The following is a 26116-nucleotide window of genomic DNA, read 5'->3' as shown; positions in this document are numbered from 1 at the left end:
GGGGACTTGCAGCAGCGGGACCCTCGGCACAAAGGCTCGATGCTGCCCTGCGCCGACCCAAACGCTCCTTTATGCCGAGCTGCCCCCGCCCCACGGAAGCCTTTGTCTGTCTGGGCCTGCCAGCACCCAGACCCCTCTCCGCCCCCGCAGGACCTCCAGGGCTGAGATTCGGCCCTCGTCCCTGAGGGTCTCCTGTGTGGCTGCCCGACTCACGGGGACTTGGGGGGCCCCTGGGGTGCCCCCTCCTCCCATCCGGACCACTGCTGAAGGCCAGGAGGTGCTGATGACCTTTGTGCAGATGGCCTGAGAGGATGATGCCCGGGGAAGAGTTACCCAGTTGACAGAAGTGGCTTCTTGGAAAGGGAACCTGATCCCCAAAACAGGCAGCATCCTCAGGACAGGGAGGATGTGTCCGCCCTCTTTGCTCGTTTCCTTTTCCCCAGGGGGCACTGGCCCCTGTGGGCAGGTGCAGGGCCAGCCTGGCCGAGGGGCCTGGGGAGAGACGCCCCGCCCCCGGCCCCTCACTGGCGCGGCAGGCCTGGGCCCTGCAGAGAGGCTGGGTCGAAAGGTCACTGCCCTGATCTTTACGCCACGTCGTGTGTTCTCACGACCCCTCGCCCTCCGCACAGACGGGCAGGGCTGGGGCTTGACACGGCCTTTCAGGGGATGAAACAGGCTGAAAGGTCTGAATTGCAGCCCTGAGGTGACATGTTTCAGTAGCTGAAAAATGGTGTTAAAGCGCGCGCGCGCGCGCACACACATACACACACACACACGTCTCGGTTTAGGACAAAGAGAAACCAGGACTGGTTGGGACGACACCACCTGCTAAAGCAAAGTGAGGTGGGAAGCCCCGGTGGGAGGCCGCACCAGGAGCCCCCTGTTGGTGGCCGGCCCGGCGTGGGGAGGGCCTTCGGGACCTTCCTGGCAATGACGGGGGTCGACGAGTCGGTGTCCCTGTTTGCTGACCCTTCGGCGCTGCCGTCTCGTCCACATCGTCCTTGGTGTTGTCTGTGTTGCCCCAAACCCGAGTCTCCCTGTCGCTGCCCTGGCTTGTGTCTGTCTGCAGTGTTGGGACCTCATTCCCCCCCACCTCCTCTGGCCCGCACCGGCCCTGCTTCTCTGGACCCTGGAGCAGGTGAGGTGTTTCTGCTCCCAGGATGACCCTGGTACCTTTTTAAACAAAGCCGTCCCTCTCGAGGCTCTGAGGTGCTCTGCTTGTAGCCGGCCTCAGATGTGCTCCTTCCCGAGGGCGGCAGGCGGCAGGAGCCCGGCTCTTAGGTCCAGGGAAACACGGGTTATGTTGCTGCTGCCCGTGCCTGCGGCCAGTGGCCCAGAGTGTGCCAGGCCACTCAGGCTCCAACGACAGGGCTGCAGGAGCTGGAGCTGCAGGGGCAGGTGGCTCTGGAGATGGGCGTGGCGCGGGGCCCTCTCCCCTCCTCCCCTCCCGCTGCCCCGCCCGGCTCCCAGCTCTGTCCTTCCGTTTTCTGTGTCACTGGGAGTAGGTGAGTGGTTCACAGGCTGGAAGGGCTCACGTATTTGGGGGAACCTCCCTCACACGTTGTTCTGGTTCCTTCTGTGACTTTCCAGAACACTTGTGCTGTGAATCCTGTGCGTCTTCCCCGCGCTTCGGTGGACGGCACCCTCCACACGCTCAGGCCTGCCTGGGGCTCCACGTCCACACCCTGTCCACGTGCGTCCCCGCACTGTTTCTAGAAGCGGGAGTCAGGTTGGGGCCTGGGGCGCGAGGGACGGCGAGGTGGACGCTGTGCCAGCCCCGTGCTGGTCCCGGGAGGACAGCGGCGGTGACAGGGACTGCAGATGCGCACCCCCCCCATCATCTGTCGTCGCTCCCTGTGGCCAGCACGGGGCGGCGTCTGCGGCCTCTCTGCTCTTCCGGGGACAGGCGCCGCGGTCGTGTCTGGGCTTTGCTGTCCTTTGCCCACTGGTCCTTCAAGGTCCCTCCCACCCGGGGCCTCCCACTCTCCGGGGCTTTGGTTTTTCCACGAGCACTCTACCGCATCCTTCAGTGTTTGCCGGCAGCTGAGGGGCCTCTAGAGGGGTCTGGCCGGGTGGGAGAGCCCCGATCACAGTCTCAGCCCTTGCTGCCCAGGCGTGGGGGACTGGGGCCTCTTCTCTGCTGCGGAGACGCTGGGGTCATGCGTGCCTTTGCTCTCTGGCCTTTACCCTCCGGGGTGGAGATTGCTGTGTGTGGAAGAACTGGTGTCGGCGTTGCTGCGGCTCGAGCCTCCTTCGCCCGCTGTGCCCGCAGCCGGCCCGGTTCCAGTCCACGCCGCCCAGCATCCTGGAGGGAGGTGGTCCTGGCCCTGCGTCTGCCTCTCTGGGGGCGGTGGGCAGGGCACACCCCCAGGGGCACCAGGACCCGTTCTTCGAGCTCTCAGGTCACTTTCTACGCTCAGAAGTTATTTTCTTGGTGCTCAGTATTTGTCTCCAAAAGAAGGGTGAGGCCCTGCGGTGAGAGGAGCTGCCTGGGCGCTGGGCCCCCGGGCGGAGGTCGGCCTGCCTGGCTCTGCTGCTCCCCCCGCTGGGCACGAAGGGTGGGCCCTCAGCGTCCCTGTGCTTCCCGGGGTCCCCCTGGCCCACCCCTGGGGTTGTGCTCCCCCCTCGATGCTACAGCCTCGCCTGTCGGAGGGTTGGCTGCTCTCCGGTGACGCTCCCTCGTTAGCGCTGTGGCTTCTCCCTGGGAAAGGTGAACAGCCTCCCCAGTGCCTCGGTCCTGATGTATGCAGAACCCCTAGCCTTGAGGTGTTTGCCTTTTGTTCCAAAACGTGGGGGGTTCTTGGGCCCCTGTGTCCACGTGTGCGTTTGCAGTGAGTGTTGTGTGCGTGTCCTGGCCTCCGGCTGCTCCCGGCAAGGGCGGGTGTGGGGCTGTTGACGCAGCCGGGCTCCGCCCGGGGGGCGAGGAAGTGGGTGTTCACAACTGCCAAGCCTGGCTCTGGGGGAAGGTCTCTGGCTGACCGCGGACGCTCGTTCTGTTTAAAAAGAAAGACTGATTTAAAGGTAGGGTCAACTAGATTTTCTGATTAGATGCCTTGTCTGAGGAAGTGAAGTCAAGAACAACTCAAGCTTTGGTTTGGTGATTGACAGAGAGCTTGTGCTGTTTACTGTAAACCTTCCAAACAAAACTTGAGGCTTGTGACTTTTTGCTTTCTGGGTGCAGGTCAGCAAGGGCTCGCTCCACCCTTGGCAGCCCTGCTTCGTGGTCGCCCCCAGCCGGGGTGGGGCCTGGCCAGCGTGCAGAGGACACACAGCCGCACACCCCCCGTGGCGAGTGCAGCCTGGAGGCAGGAGCCCCGTCCTCGCTGGCTCTGAGTCACTCTTGCTTGCTGCCTCCTGGCCCAAAGTGGCTGCTCAGGCCGAGCCTTCACATCCATGCACAGGAGAGGCCGGCACCCTGGGCCGGATGGAGTCACGTGGCCTCGCGTCGTTGCAGAGAGTCCTTTCAGCTGAGCAGGGCGTGCTGGCTGCAGGTCTGGCCACGTGGGCTCAGGCCTGGCCCCAGCCTCACCTCCTCTGTCCTTGCTGGGAGGCCGTGTGGGGCAGCAGCTAAGATGGGCCCTGGGGCCAGACGAGCGGCTTTTCTGGGGCCATTCTTGCAACATGCAGATTCCTAAACTTGCTTTGAAGACGACTCCCAGTGGGGAAGTCCCCACCTGGTCACTCACTCCCCAGGCAGAATCACGTGGTCCTCACGTGTCCCTCTCCCTCAGCCCCTTAGAGCAGGGGCCTGACCTTCCTGTTCTGAAGACAGAGGCCTCTCCGTGGGTCCTGGAATGTTGCGGGGAGATGGGGCTGCTCCGAGGCTGAATACAGATGGGGTGTCTGTCGGGGCTGTGCACGGTTAGCGGGCACGCGGCCCTGAGGCCCGGGCTGTCAGCCACCACCGTGGCGTTCTCATTTCTGATAGGTGCGCAGCCGGGTCCCATGCGGACCTGCAGGGCTTTGCCCTTTCCTGTGCCTGCTGCCAGGGTTGGGCGGAAGGCCAGGAGCGCCACTGAGCCCCAGGGCGTCTGTGGAGATCAGTCCTGGCCTTGGGTGGGGACCCCGAGCGTCCGGGCTTCCTTGTTCCGGCCAGAAGCGTCCCTAACCCTGCAGGAGGAAGAGACCACCTGCTGGAGGGCCGGTGCTGGCCAGACTCCAGAGCTCCCAGCATGCGGGACTGCGGGCCCAGGGTCTCCATCCCAGCCATTGCCTCAACCCCCAGGAAGCTCCGACACCTTGTGTCCCCGAGACACCCAGGGCCTTGGGACGGCCGTGGATCCCCTGGGCTTCCGTGCACCCACAGGGCTGCATGGCGTGTGTGGACCCCAGGGTGACCCCACGCTGGTCCTTGTGACTTGGCCCCGGGGGCACCGCTCCCCCATCCGGGTCCCTCCCTTAGCCCTTGACTGCAGCCTTAGACTCTGAAGTCCTGTCCTGCTGGGCGTGTGGGGAGGGCGTTTCCACAGCCTGTGGGAGAAGCAGCCGCCCCGGCTCCTGGGCTCCTGGGCTCCTGGGCTCCGGTCGCTCTGGCCCCGCACGCAGCGCTGGCGTTTCTGGCCCAGTTGTCATGGGCCTGGTGTCTGGAGGCCCCAGGCTGCGCCGGTGAGCAGTGCAGGGCTTTCCCTCCCAGTCCAGCAGGGGCGGCTGAATGCCAGGTGGGGCCGCAGAGCACTTCTGGGGCTTAGTGGCCAAGGACTGGACAGTCACCCCAACTCCCAGCCGCCGGGCATCTCCGTGTCCTGAAGGCCCGGGTCCCTGGCCCCCTGCGTCCCTGTGGGTGCTGCAGGCCTGGCGGACACCCCACGGGGGATGCCCTGATGGAGAGCCCCTTCCTGCCCGCCGGCCTTCTCCGGGCGCCGCGTCCTCCCGCCCCGCCACTTCCAAGCCCCTTCCCGTCCTTGTCACCTCCTCTCCTCTGGGCTTGCCAAGAATGTCGGGAAATTGGGGGGGGGGGCACAGGAAATGCCTCCTTCCCTCTAAGGACTGCTCCAGCTGCAAGTGCAGGGGGCTGGGGGAGGGTCACGGACGTGGAAAGCTGTCCCCGGCCAAGGCCACCCCACGCCCCAGCCCTGCAGATAGAGGCGCTGTCTGCCTCACTCTGGCCCCATGTGCACACCCTGCTAGGGGGAGACCGAGGCCGGAGGTCGGCGGGCTCCTTGAGAGAAGTGAGGTGTTTCTCCTTTAGTTGTTTCAAGTGGGATCTTTCAAAAAGCAGATTCAGTGGTGACACCCCCTCTCCCGCCATCTGTGTCATTAGCGTTTAGGAGACACGTTAGCCATTGGGGTGGAACCCGTTCCTGTGTGGGCAGATGGCGGCCCCTTCTCCAGGAGGCCGCCTGGGTCACCATTGCAGAGGGAGGGCCCGGTGTTCCCAATGTCACTGCCAGAGCCCGGCCTGCTGTAACCGCATGTGATTGAACCCCTGAACAACCCCGACATGACACCCAGTCTCCTGGCCTGCAGAGAGGAGGCCGTGTCACCTGACACCTCACACGTGCACCTTTTAAGAATGTACACCTGGCCTAGAAAACAGCAGCGAACACAGGCTATAGTGTGGGTATTAAAAAATGAAACCGGAGACCCCAGTCTTCCTATTAGATCATGTGAACTCGGGTCTTAGGGTCTCAGTGAGGGTCAGAGAGAGCGCGGGTGGGCCGTGGGCTCCGGTCCCTGCTGTGGCCTTGGCCACAGTGGGCAGAGCAGGCCCAGACCTGGGGCGAGGGGCCGGCCGCTGATTGTAATGGTGGCCCCAGCCCTCCTCCCCCCAAGGAGAAGGCACAGGAAGCCCCTGTCTCTGCTCCCTCCCCCATGGCTGCTGAGACACCCTTCCCTTCCCTGTGGGGTCCTTGGCTTTGTGCAGTGAGAGAAGGGGGCCCGGGGGCTGGTATGGGTGGGGGTGGGGGTGGGGTCAGGTCCTGGGCTGGGCAGGTCCCCTGGTGCAGCCATGTCACCCAGAGTCTGGCCTGGCAGCACTGGGAGAGCCTTGGTGCCTGGGCCCCTGGCCTCCTGCCCCTGCCAGGCCCTGCCCCCACCTGCCTCTTGATGGGGGGGTGTCCTGGGATGCTCCGCCGGAGGGGAGCTTCAGGGGTCTCAGGGCCCGTTGCCCGGCTCACCAGTGGTGGGGATTCTGCAGCTACGGGGCTGTCATGTGACCGGCGTGGTTCCTGCTGTAGGCGAGACGTGTTAGGGCTAGACGTTCGAGAAACGCCATGTCCTCTGCTCTGAGGTAGCAGAGCCTGTGTCGCCCCATTTTTCAGATGAAAAACTGGTGTGGATTCTTCAGCCGCGTCCCCCGCTCACCCGTTGCCCGCGTCCTGGCTCTCCTGGGCCCAGTGTGGCCCGCATAGCCTCCTCCCCGGTGCTGGTCACCCTCGTCCCCCTCCCCACCCCAGCCCACCCCACTGGCAGGGATGAGCCTCAGACGGGAGGGGCTGGGCCCCCTTGGAGACCCTCATCCGAGTGTGAGGGTGACGCGGTGCGCTTCACGCCGTGTGTTCATTTTACTAGGAACCCACTCTGGTGGCCCTGCCGCCTTGTGCCCTGGTCAGTGCTGGCGACAGGCCCGTGGACTCTCGGCTCTGTGTCTCCAGGGTCACGTCTTTGGGACCAACGAGCAGCTGTCTTTCAGCCTGGGCTTGGGGACTCACCGGGGATACACCAGCGGTGACTTCGCTGGCCCCTTGCCGGCCGCGGTGCCTCCGCCTGGAAGCAGAGGCGGCCACCGCGCCAGCTCTGAGTAGCCCCGCGGCCGGGCAGCGCCACCGTCCACCCGCGCCGGCTCAAGCGCTGGGCTCAGTGTTGTGTCGGTTTCTATGGCGAGAAAACAAGCAGGGCGGCTGCCGGGAGGGGGAGAGGAAGGGAGGGAGGAGGTGCAGGCGCTGAGGAAGCCGAACAGACCGGCGGCGTGGGCGGGGCCGGCCGGGGCTACTTCCTGGCGGGGAAGCGGGCGAAAGTGCCGTCCCTCCAGCTGCCCGCTGAGGCCGGGGTGCCTGCAAGAGCGGGGCTGGGCCTTGTCGGCTGTCGGCACGCGCAGTGCCTGGGGGAGGGGACCTGCCTGGGGAGGATCTTTAGGTTGCTGAGGAGTGGAGGGCAGCTCCCCTGGGACCCCGCCTGCTGGCGGAGGAGGCTGCACGGGGTCTGGCCCAGCGGTGCCGCGGCGGTGGCCAGGTCCGGTGTGTCTTGCCTTCGGCCTGCGCCGCCCGCTGGTCCTGCCGCCCACGCCTGGCTCGCCGCAGCCTCCTTTTGGCCCCGGGTCACCCTGATTTCTCTCGGGGCTGCTTGCAGGTCTGGGTGAGGGGCCAGGCTGCCTCCCCCTGCTGCTGCGCCCCTCCTGAGAGCCCCTCCAGGGGAACCCAAGGTCTCCAGCTGACCGGGGAGCCGTTGCCAGTGCCGCTGCGAGAGCGCCCTGGGTCGGGCTCCCTTCCCTTCCCCCCCAGGAGGCCTGCACCTGGAGGAGGAGAGGTGGAGGCAGATGGGCTTTCAGCCACCCTCCTCTGGGTCACCTGCCCACCCGGCCGCACCCACCCGGGGTTCTGCTGTGGCCCCCGTGGCTGGAGGGCGGGGTGGGCGCTCCACGCACGGTCCTGCGGCTCCATCTCTATCACATTCCCGTCAGTGGCTGGTGTGGACAGGGGAGTTTAGGGGCCCACGTGTGTGCTTCCTGGACAGATGCACCCCCAACGATAAAAAGAAGCGACCTTTTCCTGTAATTAGAATTGGGAGCACAGAAAACCCTTTGGCTTTGAAGTGTGTTTGGACCCCAGTGGGCAGCCTGTGTGCTGCCTTGAGCTCTGGTTCAGATGCATGGTGGTTTTCGCGGAGCTGTGGGGAGCTGGGCGGCAGCTCACGGCAGCCTCCCCAGTGAATTTGTCTTCCCCGCCATCACCAGCTCCGTGTGCACTTGGGAGGTGTTGACAAATGGGCTTAAAAGTCTTCTTTTGGAGGATCTTATCCTTAACGGGTTAGAGAGTGGTTTCCAAGTTCCCTCGCTCTGGCGTGAGCCGAGGCTCAGCTCCGGGTGGCGCTCACACGCGCCCTGGGGCTCCACGTGGGTGACACTGGACCGCAGGGCCGGCTTCTGTGGGCAGCCCTTTGCGTCCCCAAGGACGGCGAGTGGCCGCTGCTGAGCCTGTGCAGCTGGGCACCTTGCGGGTCCACGGTGACCGAGCGCGTTGAGGGTCTGGGCTGGCTTCGTAACCCGGCTTCTGTCTGGGAAGCAGGAGGAAAGGGCCTGAAATGCCTACACTTCATCTCTCTTTTGAGGTCTCTCAACTTGTCGCAGTCGGGGGGGGGTTATTGTTTTTTAATGCCATTTCCGATAAAGAAAAAATTAAAAATTTAAGCTATCACCCTGAGTTTTACTGTTTCTCCTGCCGTCGTGTGATGCCACTTTTAAATGCAAAGATGAGAGCGTCTGAGGTGTGTGCAGGGTCGCTGCAGCCTGCGTGTGTGTTTCGTCCTTGTCTGGCTGACGGCGCTGCCCCCCACCCCCAGCTGCCTCTGCCTCCCTCTGAGGTGTGGAAGGCGGGAGAGACGAGAACCCGGGTCCCCAGCTCCCGTTCTGGCCGCGTCTCTGACTCTAGCGTGGGTACCGAGAGGCCAGGACGGCCTCCTGGGCTGGGGTGGGAGGCGGATGGCCCCCTCTGTCTGAAGGGAAGCCCTGGCCCGTTGGGGGTCACACGCCATCTCTCTGGCTCTGCACACACCCCTGTCCCGTTGGATTTCATTTACAAAATAACATTTGATCGAAGGTGAAGAGGTGACCCCAGCAGAGCCTTGACCCCAGTGTGCGGTCGTGTGCCTGCAAAGCCAGCCCTGGTGTCTTACCTTCAGGTTAAAAAGCCCTCGTGGGAGGGGCCTCCTAGGACCCCCTTCCCGGCCCTCCTCCTGCCCCCGGGGGTGTGTGGGAGTTGGTGTCAGGCTCTGGAGGGCCGGGAGACCCCCATGCTGTGCAGAGATTGGCCGCCTGTCCCCTTTGGGTGGGTACATCTTGGGGATGTTTTTACTTAGATTCTGAAGACGGGGACAGTGCTCCCTGGACAGGAAAAATCCTGATGTGGAGAGAAACGGGGAGCTCCTGACATGGGCAGTTTGGACCCCAAGAACGTCGTGAGCGGCCTCCTCTACCCCCGAGGGTGGTTCAGGCTCTGTGGTCCCTGCGAGGTGGGCTGCTGGGAGGGTCTGCTCCCGTGGACTGAGCACGGGGCTCCCCTAAGTGGGATGGGGCGTGTGGGCGGTGGACCTCGTCCTCCGAGGGCCTCCCGGGGCCCAGGGAGCTGGGTGCCAGCCAGGGGGAGGGGTCGTTTGAGAGCAGAGAGTCCTCGTCTCTCCCCGCCGGCTGCCTCTTTGGAAGCCCCCCATCCGGCGCAGTCAGCACTGGAATTTGGGTCTGGTGGGCGGAGTGCTGAGAGCAGCACCGATGCCCTCCTGCCTCTCAGGATGCACGGGTTGGGGGCGCTCGGGGTCCATCACGTGCCCTCGCCTGGGGCTGGGCCTCTTTACTGGCGTCGTGTCTGTGTGTCAGTGAAGTCAACTCTGAGGTTGGTCTGTGGTTGACCCGTGGGTGTCATGGCAGTGCCCTCGGGACGCTGATGGTGGCCGGGATCCGGGCCTTTCTTCTGGGCATGGAGCTCCTGGGCCTTCGAGTCCCTCCACAGAACTGACCAGCCCGCAGCACCTGTGTCACCTTCTCCAGGACCCCGGCCCCCAGGTTCCCGGTCCTCCTTCCGTCCTGGCTCACGCACCCACCCCCGAGGCTCCCGCTCAGGCGAGCTGGGATGCGTAGCTCGCGACAGGGCCTGGCGCGTGGCAAGCAGACTTTCTGTGCACAGAGACCTGGGGTCTCGGGCTCCCAGCCCCAGGCCCGGCGGCTCCTCCCGCGGGAGTGGGGGGCGGGTGAGATGGCGGAGCCAAGTCTGGGGACGCGTTCCCGCCTCGGCCTCCTGTAGTGTGTCCTCCAGGGTGGGACACTGAGCAGCCCAGGGCCTCAGCTGCCCTGGGCCCCCAGGTGCTCCGCCATCTGCCGCCCCCTCCGCTCGCAGCCGAGGCCTAGGGTCCCGAGACCTCAGGAGACCCTCGGCCGGCATCACGTCGGCGTTTGGAGGAGCGGAAGGCCCTTCACTGGAAGGACGTGGGAGGCTGCTGTGTCCCGGCAGCCTCTGATCCTGGCTCAGCGCCCCCGGCCAGCGTCCGCATCGGTGCCCTGACTGATGGGACCAGGCGGGGCTGGGGGCTCTCTCCCCAGGGCCTGTCCCAGGGCCACCTGGGAGCCACCCCACCAGCCTGCCAGGTCTAGGGCTCTGCTCAGTGAAAGGCCTGCCAGGTCCCCGCTGACTCCCGGCTGCCCCGGGCCCGGGCTTCTCTCTGAGGCTCTCACCTGGAGCAGGTGACAGATCACACACGAGAGTGCCGTGTTATGCGTGTGTGCAGGCTACACGCCCCTACACGCCCGTCCGCTCGCGTGTGCCCCGATCTTGTCCTGGTCCGAGCACGGCAGGTGTCAGCTGTGAGTCCAGGGGCGTGTGGGGGGGTGCCCTGGAGGTTTAAGCAGCAGAGGGTGGCCCTGGCCCCCACCCGGCATGGCGTGCAGCTCGGAGGAGGAGGCCAGTGGAGGGGACCTGGGGCCCGCAAGGCACGGGGGCTGTGTCCCCAGGGGCGGTGAGGGAGACGCCGTGGGTGTGGTGAGGCGCCCACGGAACCCCTGGCGGCAGTTGTGGGTGTGAGCAGAGGGGCCAGGGACAGGCTGGCATCTGGGCACGGACGTGGGGCGGGGGGCAGAACAGGAGAAGGTAGGGGCGGCGGGGCGGCTGGTGACCCGGCAGAGCTGCTGCCCGGCCCGTGTACCCGCTGCTGCATCAGGGCCCTTGTCTGGGGACAGCGCCCATGCGTCCTGGTGGTTCCTGCGTCAGAGGCTTGGTGGGGGTCGAGGGTGAGGCCGACCTTCCCGAGGGGCCTTGGTGGGGTGAGGGCCACATGGGGCATGGTGGTGTCCAGCCCCGCCCCTCCCGCTGCCCCGTAAACTGTCCTCTTCCTCTCAGGCTGGTTCTTAGTCACCCTCCAGAAGGGCGGCCCCAGTGCCCTGTGTTGCCTGCTGGCTTTCTCTCTTGTTCTGGATGGCGAGGCCTGTTGGCCCTCCTCCCTCTCTGCCTGGAGGCCTGGAGGCCTGGCGACCACTATGCCCCCCCCCCCACCCCCCCGGCCGGTCAGGGCGCTGGGAAAGACGCTGTCCCTCACCACCCCTCAAGGACATTGTCCTAAGAGTAGAATGAGCCCCAGAACAGCTTCATTGTTCCTGGGGTTCTGGTGTTTGGGGTTTTTTTTGTAAAGTCCTTTTAACAGTTACTTTCCAGTGACCGCTAAGGAAAAGAAAAGGTTCCGTTCCACCCTGCCTGGTCCAGCGGGGGACTTCCCCTGATTTTCTGATGCTAAAAGGGAGGTTTTGCAGGGGTGTGGGAGGCCTTGTGCAGCAGGGCTGGTGGCGGGTCCGTGACGTGGCGAGGACTGTAGGGCCACCGGAGGCCTCCCCGTGTCGGGGCTGATGTCCAGGGTCTTCAGGGACACCCCTTCCCAGAGCCCTGCCCCGCCCCTCCCGTCCCCTCCCTGCATTCTCCTCCACAGGAGGGTTGGTGGGGGGTGGGTGGGAGGACCTCCCTCTGGGAGCCAGGCCAAAGGTCCCTCCTTGCGGAGGGAATGCGGACCCCTCCATTGAGAGCCGCTGAGGTCTGGTTCCCAGGGGAGGGGCAGCGACTGTTTCCTTAGAAAAGTCTTAACTTATTCTTGTCGACGGTGTGGAAATAACAGAAAAGGTGACCCATTTAAGTTTAAAAAAAATCAAAGCAAATCTGTAAAACTGCTATTTTCACTTCATTTTGGGGTTTGGGGTTGTCTTGCAAAGTTAATCCGCTTCCTCTGTACCACAGTAATCAGAAAATAGGTTAATTTAAGCATAATATGAAACATGAATTATCACGTGGAAAATATTAATGGTACTTACAAAAATAGCTCTGCAGTTTCTAGAACTGTGAAATCTGCAGGACCGTCCATGACGCAGCCCTTGGGCTGATTTAGAGGTAGTGGTCCCAAGCGTGGGGGCTGAGAGCTGCGCTGTAGGAGACGTGGGTGCTGTTGGCAGGACTTTGTCACAAAGCCTAGGTGGGATACGGTGGCCCGGAGCCCCACCATCGCCCCGGGGAGCCACACTCTCTCCTCTGCGGCCTCCCTCTGAGGCGAGGCGGGCATCCCTGCAGGAAGGAGCCTGCGATTCCCTGCTGCGCCCACCCCGGGCAGGGGTTCAGGGGCCCAGCAGGGCTGGCCCCGGTCTTGGCGGTGGGTCCACGTGGCTGCAGGAGCGGGGCTGACTGCCCGCCCCTCGAGCTGCTGCGGTCCCTGTGGGCAACAGGCTCACCCCGGGCGGGAGAGTCCAGCAGAGCGGGGGGGGGGGGGTCGCTCTGCGGGGTGCCATGTGCCTGCCCGGCGCTGGTGCCCACCCACATGCACAGCTTCTCTCTGTGTCTGCTCCGCTCCGGCTGCGTCTCTTTGGGTGTTCCCACCCTGTGCTCCTCATGTGTAGGGTCTGTGGGTGTCTGCCCCTCTTAGGGGTCCGTGCAGGTCCATGGTTATGGGTTCTTGAGGAACTTTCCCCTGCGTGGTGGGCGGGGGCCCCAGGCCCTTGTTGGTCGTGGTGGGCCTCCTGGGCCAGCACGTGACGTGGGCGTGTCCTCCTGGGCTCAGCTCCACACTGCCACGGGGACGCTCGCTTGTCTTCTCCGGTGTCAGAGTGTGCGGACCGGGGTTCCAGGGCTGAGAAGCGGGGCTGGAGGCTGCTGCCCCCACCGATCTCCGGGAATCCCAGCCTGACGGCTGTGACAGCTCCACCTCCACCGGGGTTCAGAGAGGTGGGGTGGGTTGCTTTGAAGGCCCCATGCTGCCCAGCAGGAACTTTTCATCTCTGTCTGTGGTCCTGGCTGTTTTTCTGCTGATCCGCTAAATGACAGGAAAATTGCAGAAGGAGCAGCTGGACCGTGGGGCGCTCTGAATGTCACGGAGAGACCCCAGGCTCCCTGGCCGGCCCCTGCCCCACGGGGGTCTCCCCGGGACCCCCGCCGGGCTGCGGTCATTTACACTCACCTGTCCCTGCTCTGGGGGACAAATCACTTTGGGTCCTGTCCTGGGGCTTGGAAGTCTCAGGAATGCTTCCAGTGTGTTTCTTGCTCCTCACCTAGAATCCGGGTGACAGACCCTCAGTGCTGCCTCAACTCCAGACCAGCAGTGACTTTCTAATTCAGAAATATCAGTTAGGAGTGGAATTCCGTGTTAAGATTCAGTTAGAAATAGATGTGTTGTATTAAGATTCCTAGACTTTTTCTTTTCTTTTTTTTGTAAGATTGCTATGTTTTTTTTTTTAAACGTGGTTTTCGTATGCCGTCTGTAACTTTTAAAAAATGCTCCCTTAGACACGTTTTTGCCGATTTGTACATTTGTAAGAACGTCTCTCACCGCTTTTCTGAGGCCTCAGTCTGGGGGGTGCAGGCTCGTTCTTGCGGGTGGAAGGCCCCTGAGGTTGGGGGCCGGGGTGGGGGGACTGCTTTGCCTTCCGAGTGGCTTGTAAGATGGTGATGGGGCCACAGGTGATGCCGAGTTGATCCCCCAGAGGGTGCTGCCCCTGGGTGCCGACCTGGGCGTGCCCACGTGCCCATGTCTTGCCAGGGGACCTAGGTCTTCAGCTGCTGAGGGTCGGGGCACAGAGCGGGGAGGGCCAGAGGGCGGGTGCTGGTGGGGGGAGCGGGTGGATGCCGGCCAGCGCGCTGAAGGTTCTCCTGCCCCCTGCTGTGTGAGGTGGTGGCCTGAGCAGCGCCCTCTGGCCCTACCTGTGAAGTGGCACCAGGCTTGAGAGAGCCAGCTGGGGTGGGGCTTCCGGGGCGCCCACTGCCAGGACGCCAGGCCACAGGGTTTGGGAGGCGGGGGCCGGGGTGGGCCTCAGGACCTCGGGGCCGCCCTCCATGTCGAGCCTCTGCATTTGTGTGCAGCCCCACACCCACCCGCCATGGGACCCTGGCCAGGGCCACGTTGTCACCCTGGACATGCCCTGGCTGCCCGGCCAGGTGCCCAGTGGATGTCAGCCCCGCCGGGACCTTGCCTGACCCCTGACGCCGTCTCGGTGCCATGGACCTTGAGCGGCTCCCCGGGCTCCTCAGTCAGGAACCCTCGATCCTCAATGGTTGGGTTTTTCAACCAACAGTTCCTCTTATTTTTCTAATAGATATTTTTAGTAATAGTTTTGTTGAGATGTAATTCGCGTGCCAGAAAATGCGCCCTTTCTAAGAGTATGACCCAGTGAGTTTTAGTATATGCCACCCATCACCGTCGTCTAATTTTAGGACGTTTCCATCACCCTGAAAGAAACCCGTGCCCCGTGGGCCCCCCATCACCCAGCACCCACCGATGCACTTCCTGTCTGCGGAATTTCCCGTTCTGGACGTTTCACGGGAATGGGACCATGTGGCCTCTCACGTCTGCTCCTCTCACCAGGTGCTGTGTCCTCACGGCTCCACCGTGTCGCGTGTCTGTGCCTCACTCCTCGTCAAGGCCGAGCGATACTCGGTGTGTGGATGGACGGGACCACGTTTTGTTTTTTCATTCACCCACTGACGGACATTTGGCTGTTACGAATGATGCTGCTTTGAGTACTCGTGTCTGATGCTTTTGCGGGTGTGTTTTCAGTAATCTTGAGTACAGGCCCAGGAGTGGAGTTGCTGGACTGTACGGCAGTTCTGTACACTGTTCCACGGCGACGGCAGCTCTGTTCCTCCCCCAGCAGCACACAGTGTTCCGGTTTCTCCACATCCTCACCGCCGCTTTTTTTTTTTTTTTTTTTTTTTTTTTTGCGGTACGCGGGCCTCTCACTGTTGTGGCCTCTCCCGTTGCGGAGCACAGGCTCCGGACGCGCAGGCTTAGCGGCCACGGCTCACGGGCCCAGCCGCTCCGCGGCATGTGGGATCTTCCCGGACCGGGGCACGAACCCGCGTCCCCTGCATCGGCAGGCGGACTCTCGACCACTGCACCACCAGGGAAGCCCCCTCTCACCGACGCTTTGTAGCGTCCATCCTTTCAACAATTACAGCCGTCCTAGTGAGTGTGAAGGGGCACCTCACGGTGTTTTTTTAAATTCTACGTTTTTTTTGAGGTGGTTGTAGGTTCACCTGCAGGCGTACGAGGTGACAGGTATTCCCGTGCACTTGGTCTAGATTCTGGTACCAGGTGTGAGTCCCTCTTTCTAGTCCTCTCGGGTGTTTACTGGGGGTCACAGGGTGGTTGTACACCAGCTTTCCTGGCAGCTGCCCCGGGTCACATCCCTGCCAGCGGCGCGCAGGCTCCCGATTTCCCTGAATCCTCACGACACTTGCTTCCTGGTTGTGATCGTCGCCGTCCTGACGGGTGTGAGGTGCGTTTCCCTGATGGTCAGTGACACTGAGCATGTCTTCGCGTGCTTGCGCTTGCTGGCCGTGTGTGTGCCGCCTTGGGAGCAATGCCTGTCCAGGGCCTTCGCCCTGGAGATGGCTTGTTTTTGTCTCGAGTTTCCGTTCTCATGTGTTCTGGATCCAGGTCCCTTATCAGAGGTGATTGCAGAGGTTTTTTTCCGTTGTGCGTGCTGTCTTCTCGCCTTCTCGATGGCGTCCTTTGAAGCACAAATGTCTGAGGCTGCTGAATTCCCCCTCCGCTGTTTCATCTTTGGTTCCTTGTGCTTTGGTGTCATCTAAGCGGCTCACTGGGGGTGGGGCTCACACCGTCGGAGCCCTCATGGTTCCTCCAGACGCTTCACCTTCAGGTTTTCTCTGAGATGGTTTGAGGAAGCAGTTTATCGTAGGGGAGCTGCACAGAAACAGTCTCGGCCTTAGGGAGCCGGGAGGGCCCTCCCCTGGCCGCCCTCACCCCGAGAGCCCCGAGAGCCCGGTGAGGACGTGAGGAGCAGAGGGGAGGTTTGGCTTGTGTCCTTTCAAGGACCCGCTTTCCAGCCGTGTGGAAAATGAGCTCATAACGGTGGCAGCGCAGGTCCAGCAGCCCCTGACGCCCAGGCCGGGCTGCGCTCGGCCGCCTTCGTCCTGACCGGTGGCCCGTGGGCGGGGCCTCGCCGCGGCGGCTCTCTCCCGATCTCGGTCTCCTGGGCGTTTGGGTGATCCTGCTGCTCCCCCGCCGCCCCCCCCTCCCCACTGGCCTGGGGGGAGGTGCCGCGGGCTCTGGACCATCGTTACAGCTTCCTGGAGCAGTTGGTGTTGCAGGTTGGCGGCCAGTGGTCTCGCCCCTCCGCTTCTGCCTTCTGCACGGGACCGGCAGCAGTTACTCTCCCCACGCCCACCCGGTCCTCCCGGCGCGTCCCAAAGCCCTTCCCTGAAATCCCTGAAGTGAGAGCCGCCTTGGACGGTGGGTGAGGCGCTCTCGCGGCCCCTAGCACAGCCTGCCTGGGCCTTTGGTGCAGAATCTGTCGGACTGTGAGCTGGCAAAGGGGAGCCGCTGCCTGCAGGTCGGCTCTGAGGCTGGCTGCTCTCCCAGCACACTCGCCGCCGCCTGGTGAAGAGGTGGAGGGGGGGTGGGTGGGGAGGGGATGATATAGGGGGTGCAGGCAGGTGTGTTGCACAGCAGGGCACGTGCCTCTGGAGGACACCCCCAGCTCTGTGCGAGCTTCCCGTGGGGCTTCCCGCTCACCTGGAAGGTGTGCGCTCACAGCCGAGAGGTGGGGACGTGGCCCCTCGTGTTGATCTGTGGGGGCTGCTCGCTGCCTCCGGGGAGAGGCTGGCGCTCTTCCTGTATCTGCTGGCTGGGCTGGGTCAGCCTGGGGTCCGGGGGGCAGGGGGTGACACCGAGGCTGATGTCCTTCTAACAAGTTGACGACCAGGGTCTGGCGGCTGGACAGTGCGTGTCGCCTCCTGGCCGAGCACAGTGCCTGGCCGGACCCTCATCTGGGCCTGGTCCCCGAGGTGGCAGAACTCCCGCCCCCAGCAAAGAGTTGGGGGAGCCAAGTGTCGTTTCCTCCGTGGGGCAGGTCTTCTGTCCAGGCCGTGCTCCTTGGCCAGCGGCGCAGGTCTCACTGGGTGGACGCGCCCACCTGGCCCCCCAGACACATTGTCTAGTGCTGTTGGACCAGAGGGCGTGTGGGGACCAGCCGCCCTCAGCCCTGCAGAGCGCCCAGGGCAGCGGGCATCCTGGCCTTAGGCCCCGAGGCCAGAGGGGCCGCCTCTGTGCTGCGAGAAAACAGCCCGATCCAGCCCGGGGAGGGGGGTGGTTACCGCTCTCCTCTGGCTGCCAGTGCGTGGCCTGCACAGCTGAGCTTCGCATGTGCACGACCCTGAGCAGGTGTGTGTGCCCCCTGGGGGTGCAGGGAGGCCCCTCATCCTGACGGCCCGGGGCGCCCTGGACAGACGCCTGCCTCCATGCAGGTGGCGGATCTCAGGGCAGCGCGGCGCCTGTCTGGGCGGGTGGAGCCCTGTCACCTGCACATCCCACAAGGGCTCACGGATGCAGTCGTGGACCTGAGCAGGGAGGTGACTGAGTGGCCGCTTGCTCCAGCCGGGCAGCCGCCTGGGTGGCATGCACTCCCACGTGCTCCATGCTGGGCCCAGCCCGGGCAGCCCCGCTGCGCCGTGTTCAGGCGGCATCTCCCTCAGCCCTGCCTGCGTGTCTGTGTTCGAGGCCTGAGTCTGAGCCTTCCTCTCTGAGCCCCGGGCCCTTTGGGGCTGGTCCTGCCCTTGCTGCTGGGCTTCTCTTGCTGTGTCCCGTGCAGGTTAGCGCTGGGCGGCTCTGTGCCCTGCTGGTCCCCGGCTCTGCATTGCGGTTAGTGGGATCCGCCCTTCTGTACTGCTAGGGTCGCCCCAGAGCTGGGAACGTGGGGGGTGGTATGCCCCAGCGCTCTGTGTGTGCGGACATCACGCCGTGCGCTCAGGCCTCAGCCCGGTGCCACGAGCTGCATCTGGAACGTTCTTGCTCCGTTCTTTCCTCCCCCACGTACGTTGTCGCTTTCTGTTTTAAGATGTCCAAGGTGTAGGGCATAAGAAACAGAGCGCGGCCCGGCAGGGCAGGCCCATGGGGTGGGGACTGCCAGCATCCGGGGGCTCCTGAGGTCCCCAGATGTGCAGGCCAGGGCCCAGCGTCCAGGCCCCCGTGCTGCCAGGCCCTGGGGCTCTCAGTGCAGCACCGGGGGTGGGGACTCAGAAACCCAGGGTGAGCTTCGTCTTCGATGGCCCAAAGCCCTCCTTCCGCCCCTTCCCCACCTCTGGGCCTTAGCACAGGGCGTAGGCTGCTCCGCCAGTGGGTCCAGGGCCTGCTGCCTGCAGGGAGGAGCCCCCCAGGTTTGCCTGGCTGGGCTGGCCTGCAGGGCCTTTGGGGCTCAGGCACTAAGTATGGCCCGTGGGGGCACGAGGTGGGGGACGCTGGAAGCCCCCCGGCCCGGGCTGCCTGCTGCTGTTGCACTGGTCCCTGGCGGTGGCCACAGCCCCAGCAGCCGTCCACACGCCACTCCACCCATATCCAGCGGGCCCCACGGTTTGTGCCTCTGACTTGGCTGACGCTCCTGGCCTGGCCGGGCATGAAAGTCACAGGAGTGACAGCACTCCCAAATCGTACCCCCAAGTCCTTGCAGACGTACACAGGTCTCTGGGTGACACACAGACCCCACAGTGGGGAGCGCCCTACGGGCAGACGCGTGTCCTGTCCTCCGTGGTGACGGACGCGCATGGCCGCTGAGCAGTCCTGCGTGGCGGCACCCTGTGGCGGTGGGGTGTCTCCTGGGACCCACGTCTTGGCGCTGTCCCTACAGGCTTCTCAGGCAGGCAGCACCCCCACCCCCCGCGCTGGGGCATGTGCACGGGGCACGTGCTCCCACCCGGGTCCTCGTTTGTGGGGAAGTGGCCATGGGCGCCCAGCCCCACTGCCGGGGAGCGTCCTGGGCTTCGAGGCGCCCAGCGGGGTCAGGAGCCGGAGGCCACAGGCTCACCTCCTCACACGGGGGGACGTGCGGCCATGGCCGCGCACAGCTCTGTCCCCGACTGCCTGCTGTCGCTGGCCCGTCCTTCCCAGGGCTTTGAGGAGGCCGCACTCCCTCGGGGCCCTGGCAGCCCCGTGCCCGCCCAGCCTCGCTCCACAAGCCCCTCTTCCGCTGCTTCCTCGTTTTCGTAACCGGTCGGCTGCGCTTCCTGGAGGGCGCACCGGGGTCCGGAGTCTCGGGCTGCTCGGCTTCCCGAGTTGCCTCCCCGCGTCCTGGGTGGACCAGGGCTCGGGGTGAGGCGGGGGCAGGAGGCTCCGGCCCTTCTCCGAAGTGGGAAGCCGCCTCTGCCGCGCGGCTCATCTGACACCCGCCACGAGGCTCCCTGAGGTTTCTCGGAATCGGAGGAGCCGGCGGGGCCGCTGTGGCTTCTCTCCCTTGAGAACTGGGCTCAGACAGGAAACCCCACCCTTGTGGGTGTCGCCCGGTCTAGGCATCACCACGACTCCTTTCCCCTGAAAAGCAGCACCAAGTGGGTCTCTCTTTCCTGAGTGTTTTCAGGTCTGAGCAGACGGTCCCTGCTGTCTGTGGGACCCCCGAACCGTCTCCTGGGGCTGGGTGGGCAGGCTGTTAGTTGGGACAGCTGCCCTGTGCGGGGACCGACCCACAGGTCTGGGGCCCGAGGGCTACACGTTGCCTGGAGCAGAGTTAGGGAGCCTGGCTCCCTGCGCACACACCCACGTGTGCCGGCTCCTTCACCCTGGGGGGCCTGGCCCAGCCTGGCCCCCTGTCTCTTGAGTTCTGTGGTGATGGCTCTGCTGACCCTCGGGTCAGTTCTGGGGTTCAGTATTTTCTCCAAGTGCCCCCTGGGGCAGAAGGAGCCCCTCCCCCATCCACCCCACCCCTCTTGAGGTCTGGCCTGGGGGTGATGGGCACTGTCCCCCAGCCCCTCGCCCTCAGTGGCCTCCCGGATACGCCCAGGCTCCGGCCGGGGCGGGGTGGGGGAGGCACCGTCCGTCCTCCAAAGACTGTTCTGTTTTCTTGGGGAGGGACCCTGTGTCCTCAGGACTCTGGTGCCAGCAGACTGGGGGGAAGTTTGACACCAGCCCAGGAGGCCACTTGGGCCACAGCATCCAGCAGACACAACGCTCGGCTGCTGGGCCCGGGGTCGCTGTCCCAAGCTTCCTTCCCTGACAGCAAGACTTGGGAAAGTCGAGGGGGCTTCCTTGCCAAACTGAACACAGTTCATTTTGGGAATGTTCTTTCAGGCGGGGAGGGGGCACGGCCCAGGGCTGCCCTGCCAGCCTAGCGTGCAGCTGCCCCAGGCCCCATGTGGTGAAGTCCAGAACTCTGGGGGTGCTGCGTGGCGCCCCTGGAAAGCTCTGCGTGGTGCCGACAGGGCCCTATACTCGGCCAGCGAGCCTGCCTGCCGGGCTGCCTCTTCCAGACCGGCGGTGGCCTGAGGGTAGGGGCAGGGGTCCCTCCTGCTGTCTTGCACCAGTGCCCGGTGGGCGTGTGTGCAGCACTGCTGTGGGGCCGGGCCTGCCCTGGGTGATGAGTCGGGCAGGGTGTACGCGTCCCTGGACACGACTCGTACTCAGCTGCGTCTGAGACTGGGCCCTGGGGGACCCCTCGCAACCTGCCAACGGGAACTTCTGTGTTGCTCACAGGTCTCCGAGCCCCCGGCCTCCGTAAGAAAAGCAGACGACGCCCCCTCCCAGCACCCCACACCCTCCGAGAAGGACAAGCAGTCTGGCTGGCTGCGGACTCTGGCCGGCTCCTCCAGCAAGGTGCCGTGTGGCCCGGGCGTGCGGGGCGGGCGCGCGGGGCGGCCTGGGGCCCAGCCTCTGACGGCGCCTCTCTCCCGACAGAGCCTGGGCTGCATCCACCCTCGCCAGCGCCTCTCTGCCTTCCGACCCTGGTCCCCTGCGGTTTCTGCGAGTGACAAAGAGCTCTCCCCACACCTCCCAGCCCTGATTCGAGACAGGTGAGTACCCGCCAACTCTGATGGGCATGTCTGCGTCCCAGCTCAGCCTGACCCTGCTGTGGGGCCCCGAACCAGTCGGGGAAGCAGGTTCCCGCTTTAATCATCACTGAGCTCGACGGGCACATGGTCTGGAGGCTGTGTGTCAGATCCCCAGCCCCCCGGTTGAGGCAGCTGCAGAAGTGCTGGTTCTTTGATGGCATGGGGGGTGGGGGGGGACGCTAGGATTTTCTGTGGCGTCTGGAGTTGGCCGCGCGCTCTACGTTGGCTGTGGCCTGTCCCACGTATGGTGGCTGGTCGCCGTGTTGCAGCTCCCCCAGGGCCCCGGGCTGTAGTGTCTGCTCCCTTGCACGGTCCATGGGAGCCGGGGCCGCGATGGGGGGTGGTGTGCAGCGGAGGTGCGGAGACGTGCAGGGGCACAGGGGCGGGGCGAGGGGCTGCGAGGGGCAGATGCCGAGGCCCCGATGCCCGCCACACCCCTGCAGCTTTTACTCCTACAAGAGTTTTGAGACGGGCGTGGCCCCCAACGTGGCCCTAGCACCGCCAGCCCAGCACAAGGTGGCGAGCAGCCCGCCCTGCGCCACGGTCGTCTCCCGGGCCCCCGAGCCCGTCACCAGCTGCGTCCAGCCTCGGAAGCGGAAGCTGACAGTGGACACCCCTGGAGCCCCGGAGACGCCGGCACCCGGGCCTGCCCCCGAGGAGGAGAAGGACTCGGAGGCCGAGGTGGAGGTGGAGGGAAGAGAGGAGTGTGAGTGCGGCCGCAAACCTGCCCTGGGGCGGCGGGGGCGCCCGCCCGTTCTTCCGGGGGCGGCCCCTGCTGACCCGCGCCCCCGCCGCCTGCCTTGCAGTCACCTCCTCGCTGTCCTCGCTGTCCTCCCCGTCCTTTACCTCATCCGGCTCCGCCAAGGACCTGAGCTCCCCGGGCCTGCTCGCCCTGCCTGCGGCGCCCGGCGCCCCCGATGCCGCGGCCCCCGCCGACGCCCCGAGCAGCGGGCTGGAGGCCGAGCTGGAGCATCTGCGGCAGGCCCTGGAGGGCGGCCTGGACACCAAGGAAGCCAAAGAGAAGTTCCTGCACGAGGTGGTGAAGATGCGCGTGAAGCAGGAGGAGAAGCTGAGCGCCGCGCTGCAGGCCAAGCGCAGCCTCCACCAGGTGGGGCGGGCGGGGGCCGGCGGGGGCACGAGTGTGCGGGGAAGGAGCGGGCGCTGCCCCGCCGGCCCCTTGCGCGCCGGTTCCGGGCCGCTCCACCCGGGACTGCTTCCTTTCCCGGCGGGGGCTGGAGGCCCTGCGGTTGTGCCATCGGCCCCCTGGTCGCCTTGTGCGCCACCTTGTGGGGGGCGGGGCTGTCACCCCAGGGCTCAGCTGCATTCACACCTCAGCCGGCGTCTGACACGTGGCCCCAGCACAGCACAGCCCTGCCAGCCCCGAGAGCCCCATTTCCACCACTCTCTCAGAAACCCGCACCAGTTCCCTGGTTCTGGTTGGAGGTGTGGCTCCCCACATGCATCTTCATGAGCGTGTTGGGGGCCGGGGCTGAGACCCCGAAAAGGGCCGCCGCCTCTCCTTCTGGCTGCGTAGGGTCCCCGGGGCCCCCAGATGGCACCGTGCCTGGGGGAGCCCCCTCCCCCGGCCGCAGGGACTCCCCCCGGGCTGTGCACGGTGGGCACCGGAGGGCCGGGGCCGGAGAGGCCTGGCGTGAGGGCGCCCCTGAGCCGGCGCCCTCGCCCCAGGAGCTGGAGTTCCTGCGCGTGGCCAAGAAGGAGAAGCTGCGGGAGGCCACGGAGGCCAAGCGCAGCCTTCGGAAGGAGATCGAGCGGCTCCGGGCTGAGAATGAGAAGAAGATGAAGGAGGCCAACGAGGCGCGGCTCCGCCTGAAGCGGGAACTGGAGCAGGCGCGGCAGGCGCGCGTGTGCGACAAGGGCTGTGAGGCCGGCCGCCTGCGGGCCAAGTACTCGGCCCAGGTATGTGGGCTGTCCGGCCGGGGAGGACACGTGCACCGTCCATCAGCATCTCAGGGTCCCTCCCCTCCTCGCGGGGCCGCCCCGGGCGTGGGGAGCCTGCAGGCCGACCTGGCCCTGCTGGGCTTTGGAGTCCTCCTTCCACGGGGGTGTCCTGGCCCCAGGCTCTCCTCACCTCCTGTCCTGGGGGGAGGGCCGCACCCATACCCGCACCCTCACCCTCACGCACTGTTAAAAAGTCTCAGCCTGTCCCAGTTGGCCACCCTGCCTGGCCTGGGGTCGGGAGACGGGGTCCCGTCTCACGGCCATCTCCGGGGCCCGGGCCGGGGCCCAGGAGGCTGAGAGGTGCCCCGAGGCCTCCGCACTCGGGGCTCGGGTAGTTCCCCAACTCGGGGTCTCCGCGGGCAGGGTTGGTGTTGCCCGGGAAGCTCCCCCAGGCCCTGCCAGGCTCACCAGCCCGGGTCCAGTGGGCGGCGGGCGGGGCGAGCCTGTGATGGGCCGGAGGGTCAGGCCGGGGCCGGGGCGGCGGCCAGGTGGGGAGCGGGCCCGGCTAACGCGGGGCGTCCCCTTCCAGATCGAGGACCTGCAGGTGAAGCTGCAGCACGCGGAGGCCGATCGCGAGCAGCTGCGGGCTGACCTCCTGCGGGAGCGGGAGGCCCGGGAGCACCTGGAGAAGGTGGTGAAGGGGCTGCAGGAGCAGCTGTGGCCACGGCCCCGCTCTGAGGCCACGGGCGGCGAGAGCACGGCCGAGCTGGAGCCCTAGCCGGACCCACTGTCTGCTGCGCGGGGCGGACGCCGCAGGGTGGGCGGGCGGGCGGGCAGGTGGGCGGCGGGGCTGGGGGCTCCGTGCCGGCGGGGCCGCTCCCCACCCCCCACCCCGGCCCCCCCAGCCCCGGTCCATATAGCACAACGTCTTACTGTGCCTAGAACCAAGCAAGTGTTTGGAACCACATACTTTTGGAATCCACTGCAAAATTTTCTACTGGCCAAGGTCAAGCAAGCACGCCGGTCCCCACCTGCAGCCGGCGTCGAGGCCAGCTCGGTAGCTGCAGCTGGCGCTCCGCTTGCCGGATCGTTCTAACATTTACACTTTTGTGATAAGCTATTTAAAACCCATAAGGAGACTTGATATTCAAAGAAATCAACATGTTTTTTAATGACTAACTTTTAAAAGCCCCACCCACACGTGACGCCACCTGAGGACCCGCAAGGGAGCCAGGGTGGCAGCCGCCCTGCCCCTCGAAGCCATCACAGCTCATCCCGCGCCCGCGGCCGCGTGACAACACAAAGGGTTTTTCTCCAGAGTCTATTTTTTCAGCCACAAGGAACCCCGTCTCCTGTGCTGCCACCGGGAAGGGCACGGAGAGCACCGCGCAGGCACGATGAGCTGGAACACTGCCGCCTTACCCGCCCGCCGCTCCGGCCCGCCTTCCACAGGTGTGTCCGCAGGTGTGCTTGGAGGCGACGGGAGATGGGTCCGCGCTGGCTGGGCACACGCGCCCTCGACCAGGCAACCCTCTCAATTCGGCAAACGTTGCTCCTTCTGTTTGGGGACTGAGGCTGCAGCATTGGAACAAAACACAGCATTATTTCACTTCTTGTTTGTTCGTTCATTTAAACGTATATTTAGAACTGCACTTTGTCAAAAATCTTCCCTTCTCTTTTTATTCCCCAGTTAACTGAGGTTTTTACTTTCAAATACTGCAAACCGATTTATAGAGCATTCACATCCTAAGTGCTCAAGTGTTTAGAAACCCCTCTGGTGCTTGGTTGAACAAGGGAATCACACGAAAACGAAAATGCAAAAACTGAACTTCGGGGGGTAGTTCTGTGCCTTCCAGCATCTTGTACAGCAAACCCTGACTTGTCTTTTTACCCCCAAAATATGTCTTCAGTAGCTATTGAATCTGCCACTATCACAATGAGTTACTTGCATTTATTCCAAATAATCTCGTTTACTCTCAACTGTATGCGAATTGTGTAAGGTTTCTTATGCCCAAGCTTGAAAAATGATTTCCCAGTAGACGAGGTGGCTGCCCGTCCTAAAATCATGGTATTTATTTACATGGAGAGATCTTACTAGAACCCTCTGCCCGACTCCGTTCCAGCACCCCGGCAGCTGCGAGCGTGGCCGGGGGTGGTGCCGCAACCGCCGAGTGGAGCGGAGACCGGGTGACGGCATCGTCGGTGGGGTTTTGCCCTTGGTTTACTGGGTGGGGGCCGGGTGCTGCCGGCCTCCCTTCTAAAGTGCAATGCAAAAGGGACATCGTGTATATGCAGCGTTTGTTTGGTTGTTGTTGTTTGTTTTTTGTTTCTTTTTTGTTTTTTAATTTTTTTGCTTCTGTTTTTCTTTGCAGTTATTAAATCTGTATGCATGGAATTTAAAACCTCTGCCATACGTATATCCACCGATGGGCATTATTACCGTGTCGTGTAGAGGGTCGGTTGTGTCACGCAACACTCAGAATGCTGTGTTTAGCTTTGTTTTTCCAGAGTTGTGTTTTTGCGGTCATTTCTTCAAGGGAAAGTAAATGATGTAGTTGGAGCAAAGCGTGAAGCGTGTGTCAGTGTGCTTCTGTGCGGCTGTGCTCTGTTGCCAAGTCTGAAAATCCGTAGTGAGACCGCAGGGCCCCCGGGACCCGCCCGAGGCCACCTGCTTTGCTCCGTTTACTTTCTGAGTTTTTAGGCTCCAGAGGGAGATACATTTTTCCAAGTTGCGAGTGGGGGCCGCTGCGCCTCCTTGCCCGCGCTCTGTCCCCTCCGGTCACCCGCACGTCTCGGCCATCGGGTCTACGCCGCCACTGTCCGGCTTGGTCCCCAGATGTCGGGAAGAGCTGGAGGTGGGGTGGTGGACTCAGGCCCGCCCCGAGGTCCCTTGGCCTGCCAGCGCCGTTGGCGGTCCCTGGGCGAGGCCGGCCATGGGGCTGTCCACGCTTGTCCTCGGGGGCAGGGTCCCCGGGCTCCTGCCGTGCGGCTGCAGTTGGAGTTTCTTTGCTGAAGAGGCACTCTCCCGTAGGCTGTTGACTCTCCCCGTGTGTAATACCCATTATCGAAATGATCGTGTATTCAGTTTAATCACTCATTATTTCTATGCTGAAAGAAGACTTTTAACGAAGGGAAAAAACAACAGCAATAACATTCATATCTATGGAGCAGCTAACTCACTCACATGATATCTTGCTTTTCGTACAGAACTCGCCGAT

At 64.1% G+C, this 26116-nt stretch overlaps 1 protein-coding gene across 1 annotated transcript in view; it reads left to right on the top strand.

Moving 5' to 3' along the window:
* The window catches only part of SKI (SKI proto-oncogene), a gene marked incomplete at both ends in the record, with an annotated part of 54445 nt that extends 30769 nt beyond the window's left edge, over positions 1 to 23676 (top strand). Inside the window, 6 exons of the mRNA XM_082667106.1 lie at positions 20644 to 20763; positions 20845 to 20960; positions 21443 to 21705; positions 21806 to 22107; positions 22686 to 22916; positions 23488 to 23676. Of these exons, the coding sequence (XP_082523232.1) occupies positions 20644 to 20763; positions 20845 to 20960; positions 21443 to 21705; positions 21806 to 22107; positions 22686 to 22916; positions 23488 to 23676 (1221 nt within the window). The remainder of the gene's footprint in view (positions 1 to 20643; positions 20764 to 20844; positions 20961 to 21442; positions 21706 to 21805; positions 22108 to 22685; positions 22917 to 23487) is intronic.
* Between the last annotated feature and the right edge of the window lie 2440 nt (positions 23677 to 26116).

Source organism: Grampus griseus, assembly GCF_964374135.1.
Source record: "Grampus griseus genome assembly, chromosome: 1".
NCBI lineage: Eukaryota > Metazoa > Chordata > Mammalia > Artiodactyla > Delphinidae > Grampus > Grampus griseus.
This window is presented reverse-complemented; position numbering and strand designations above follow the sequence as displayed.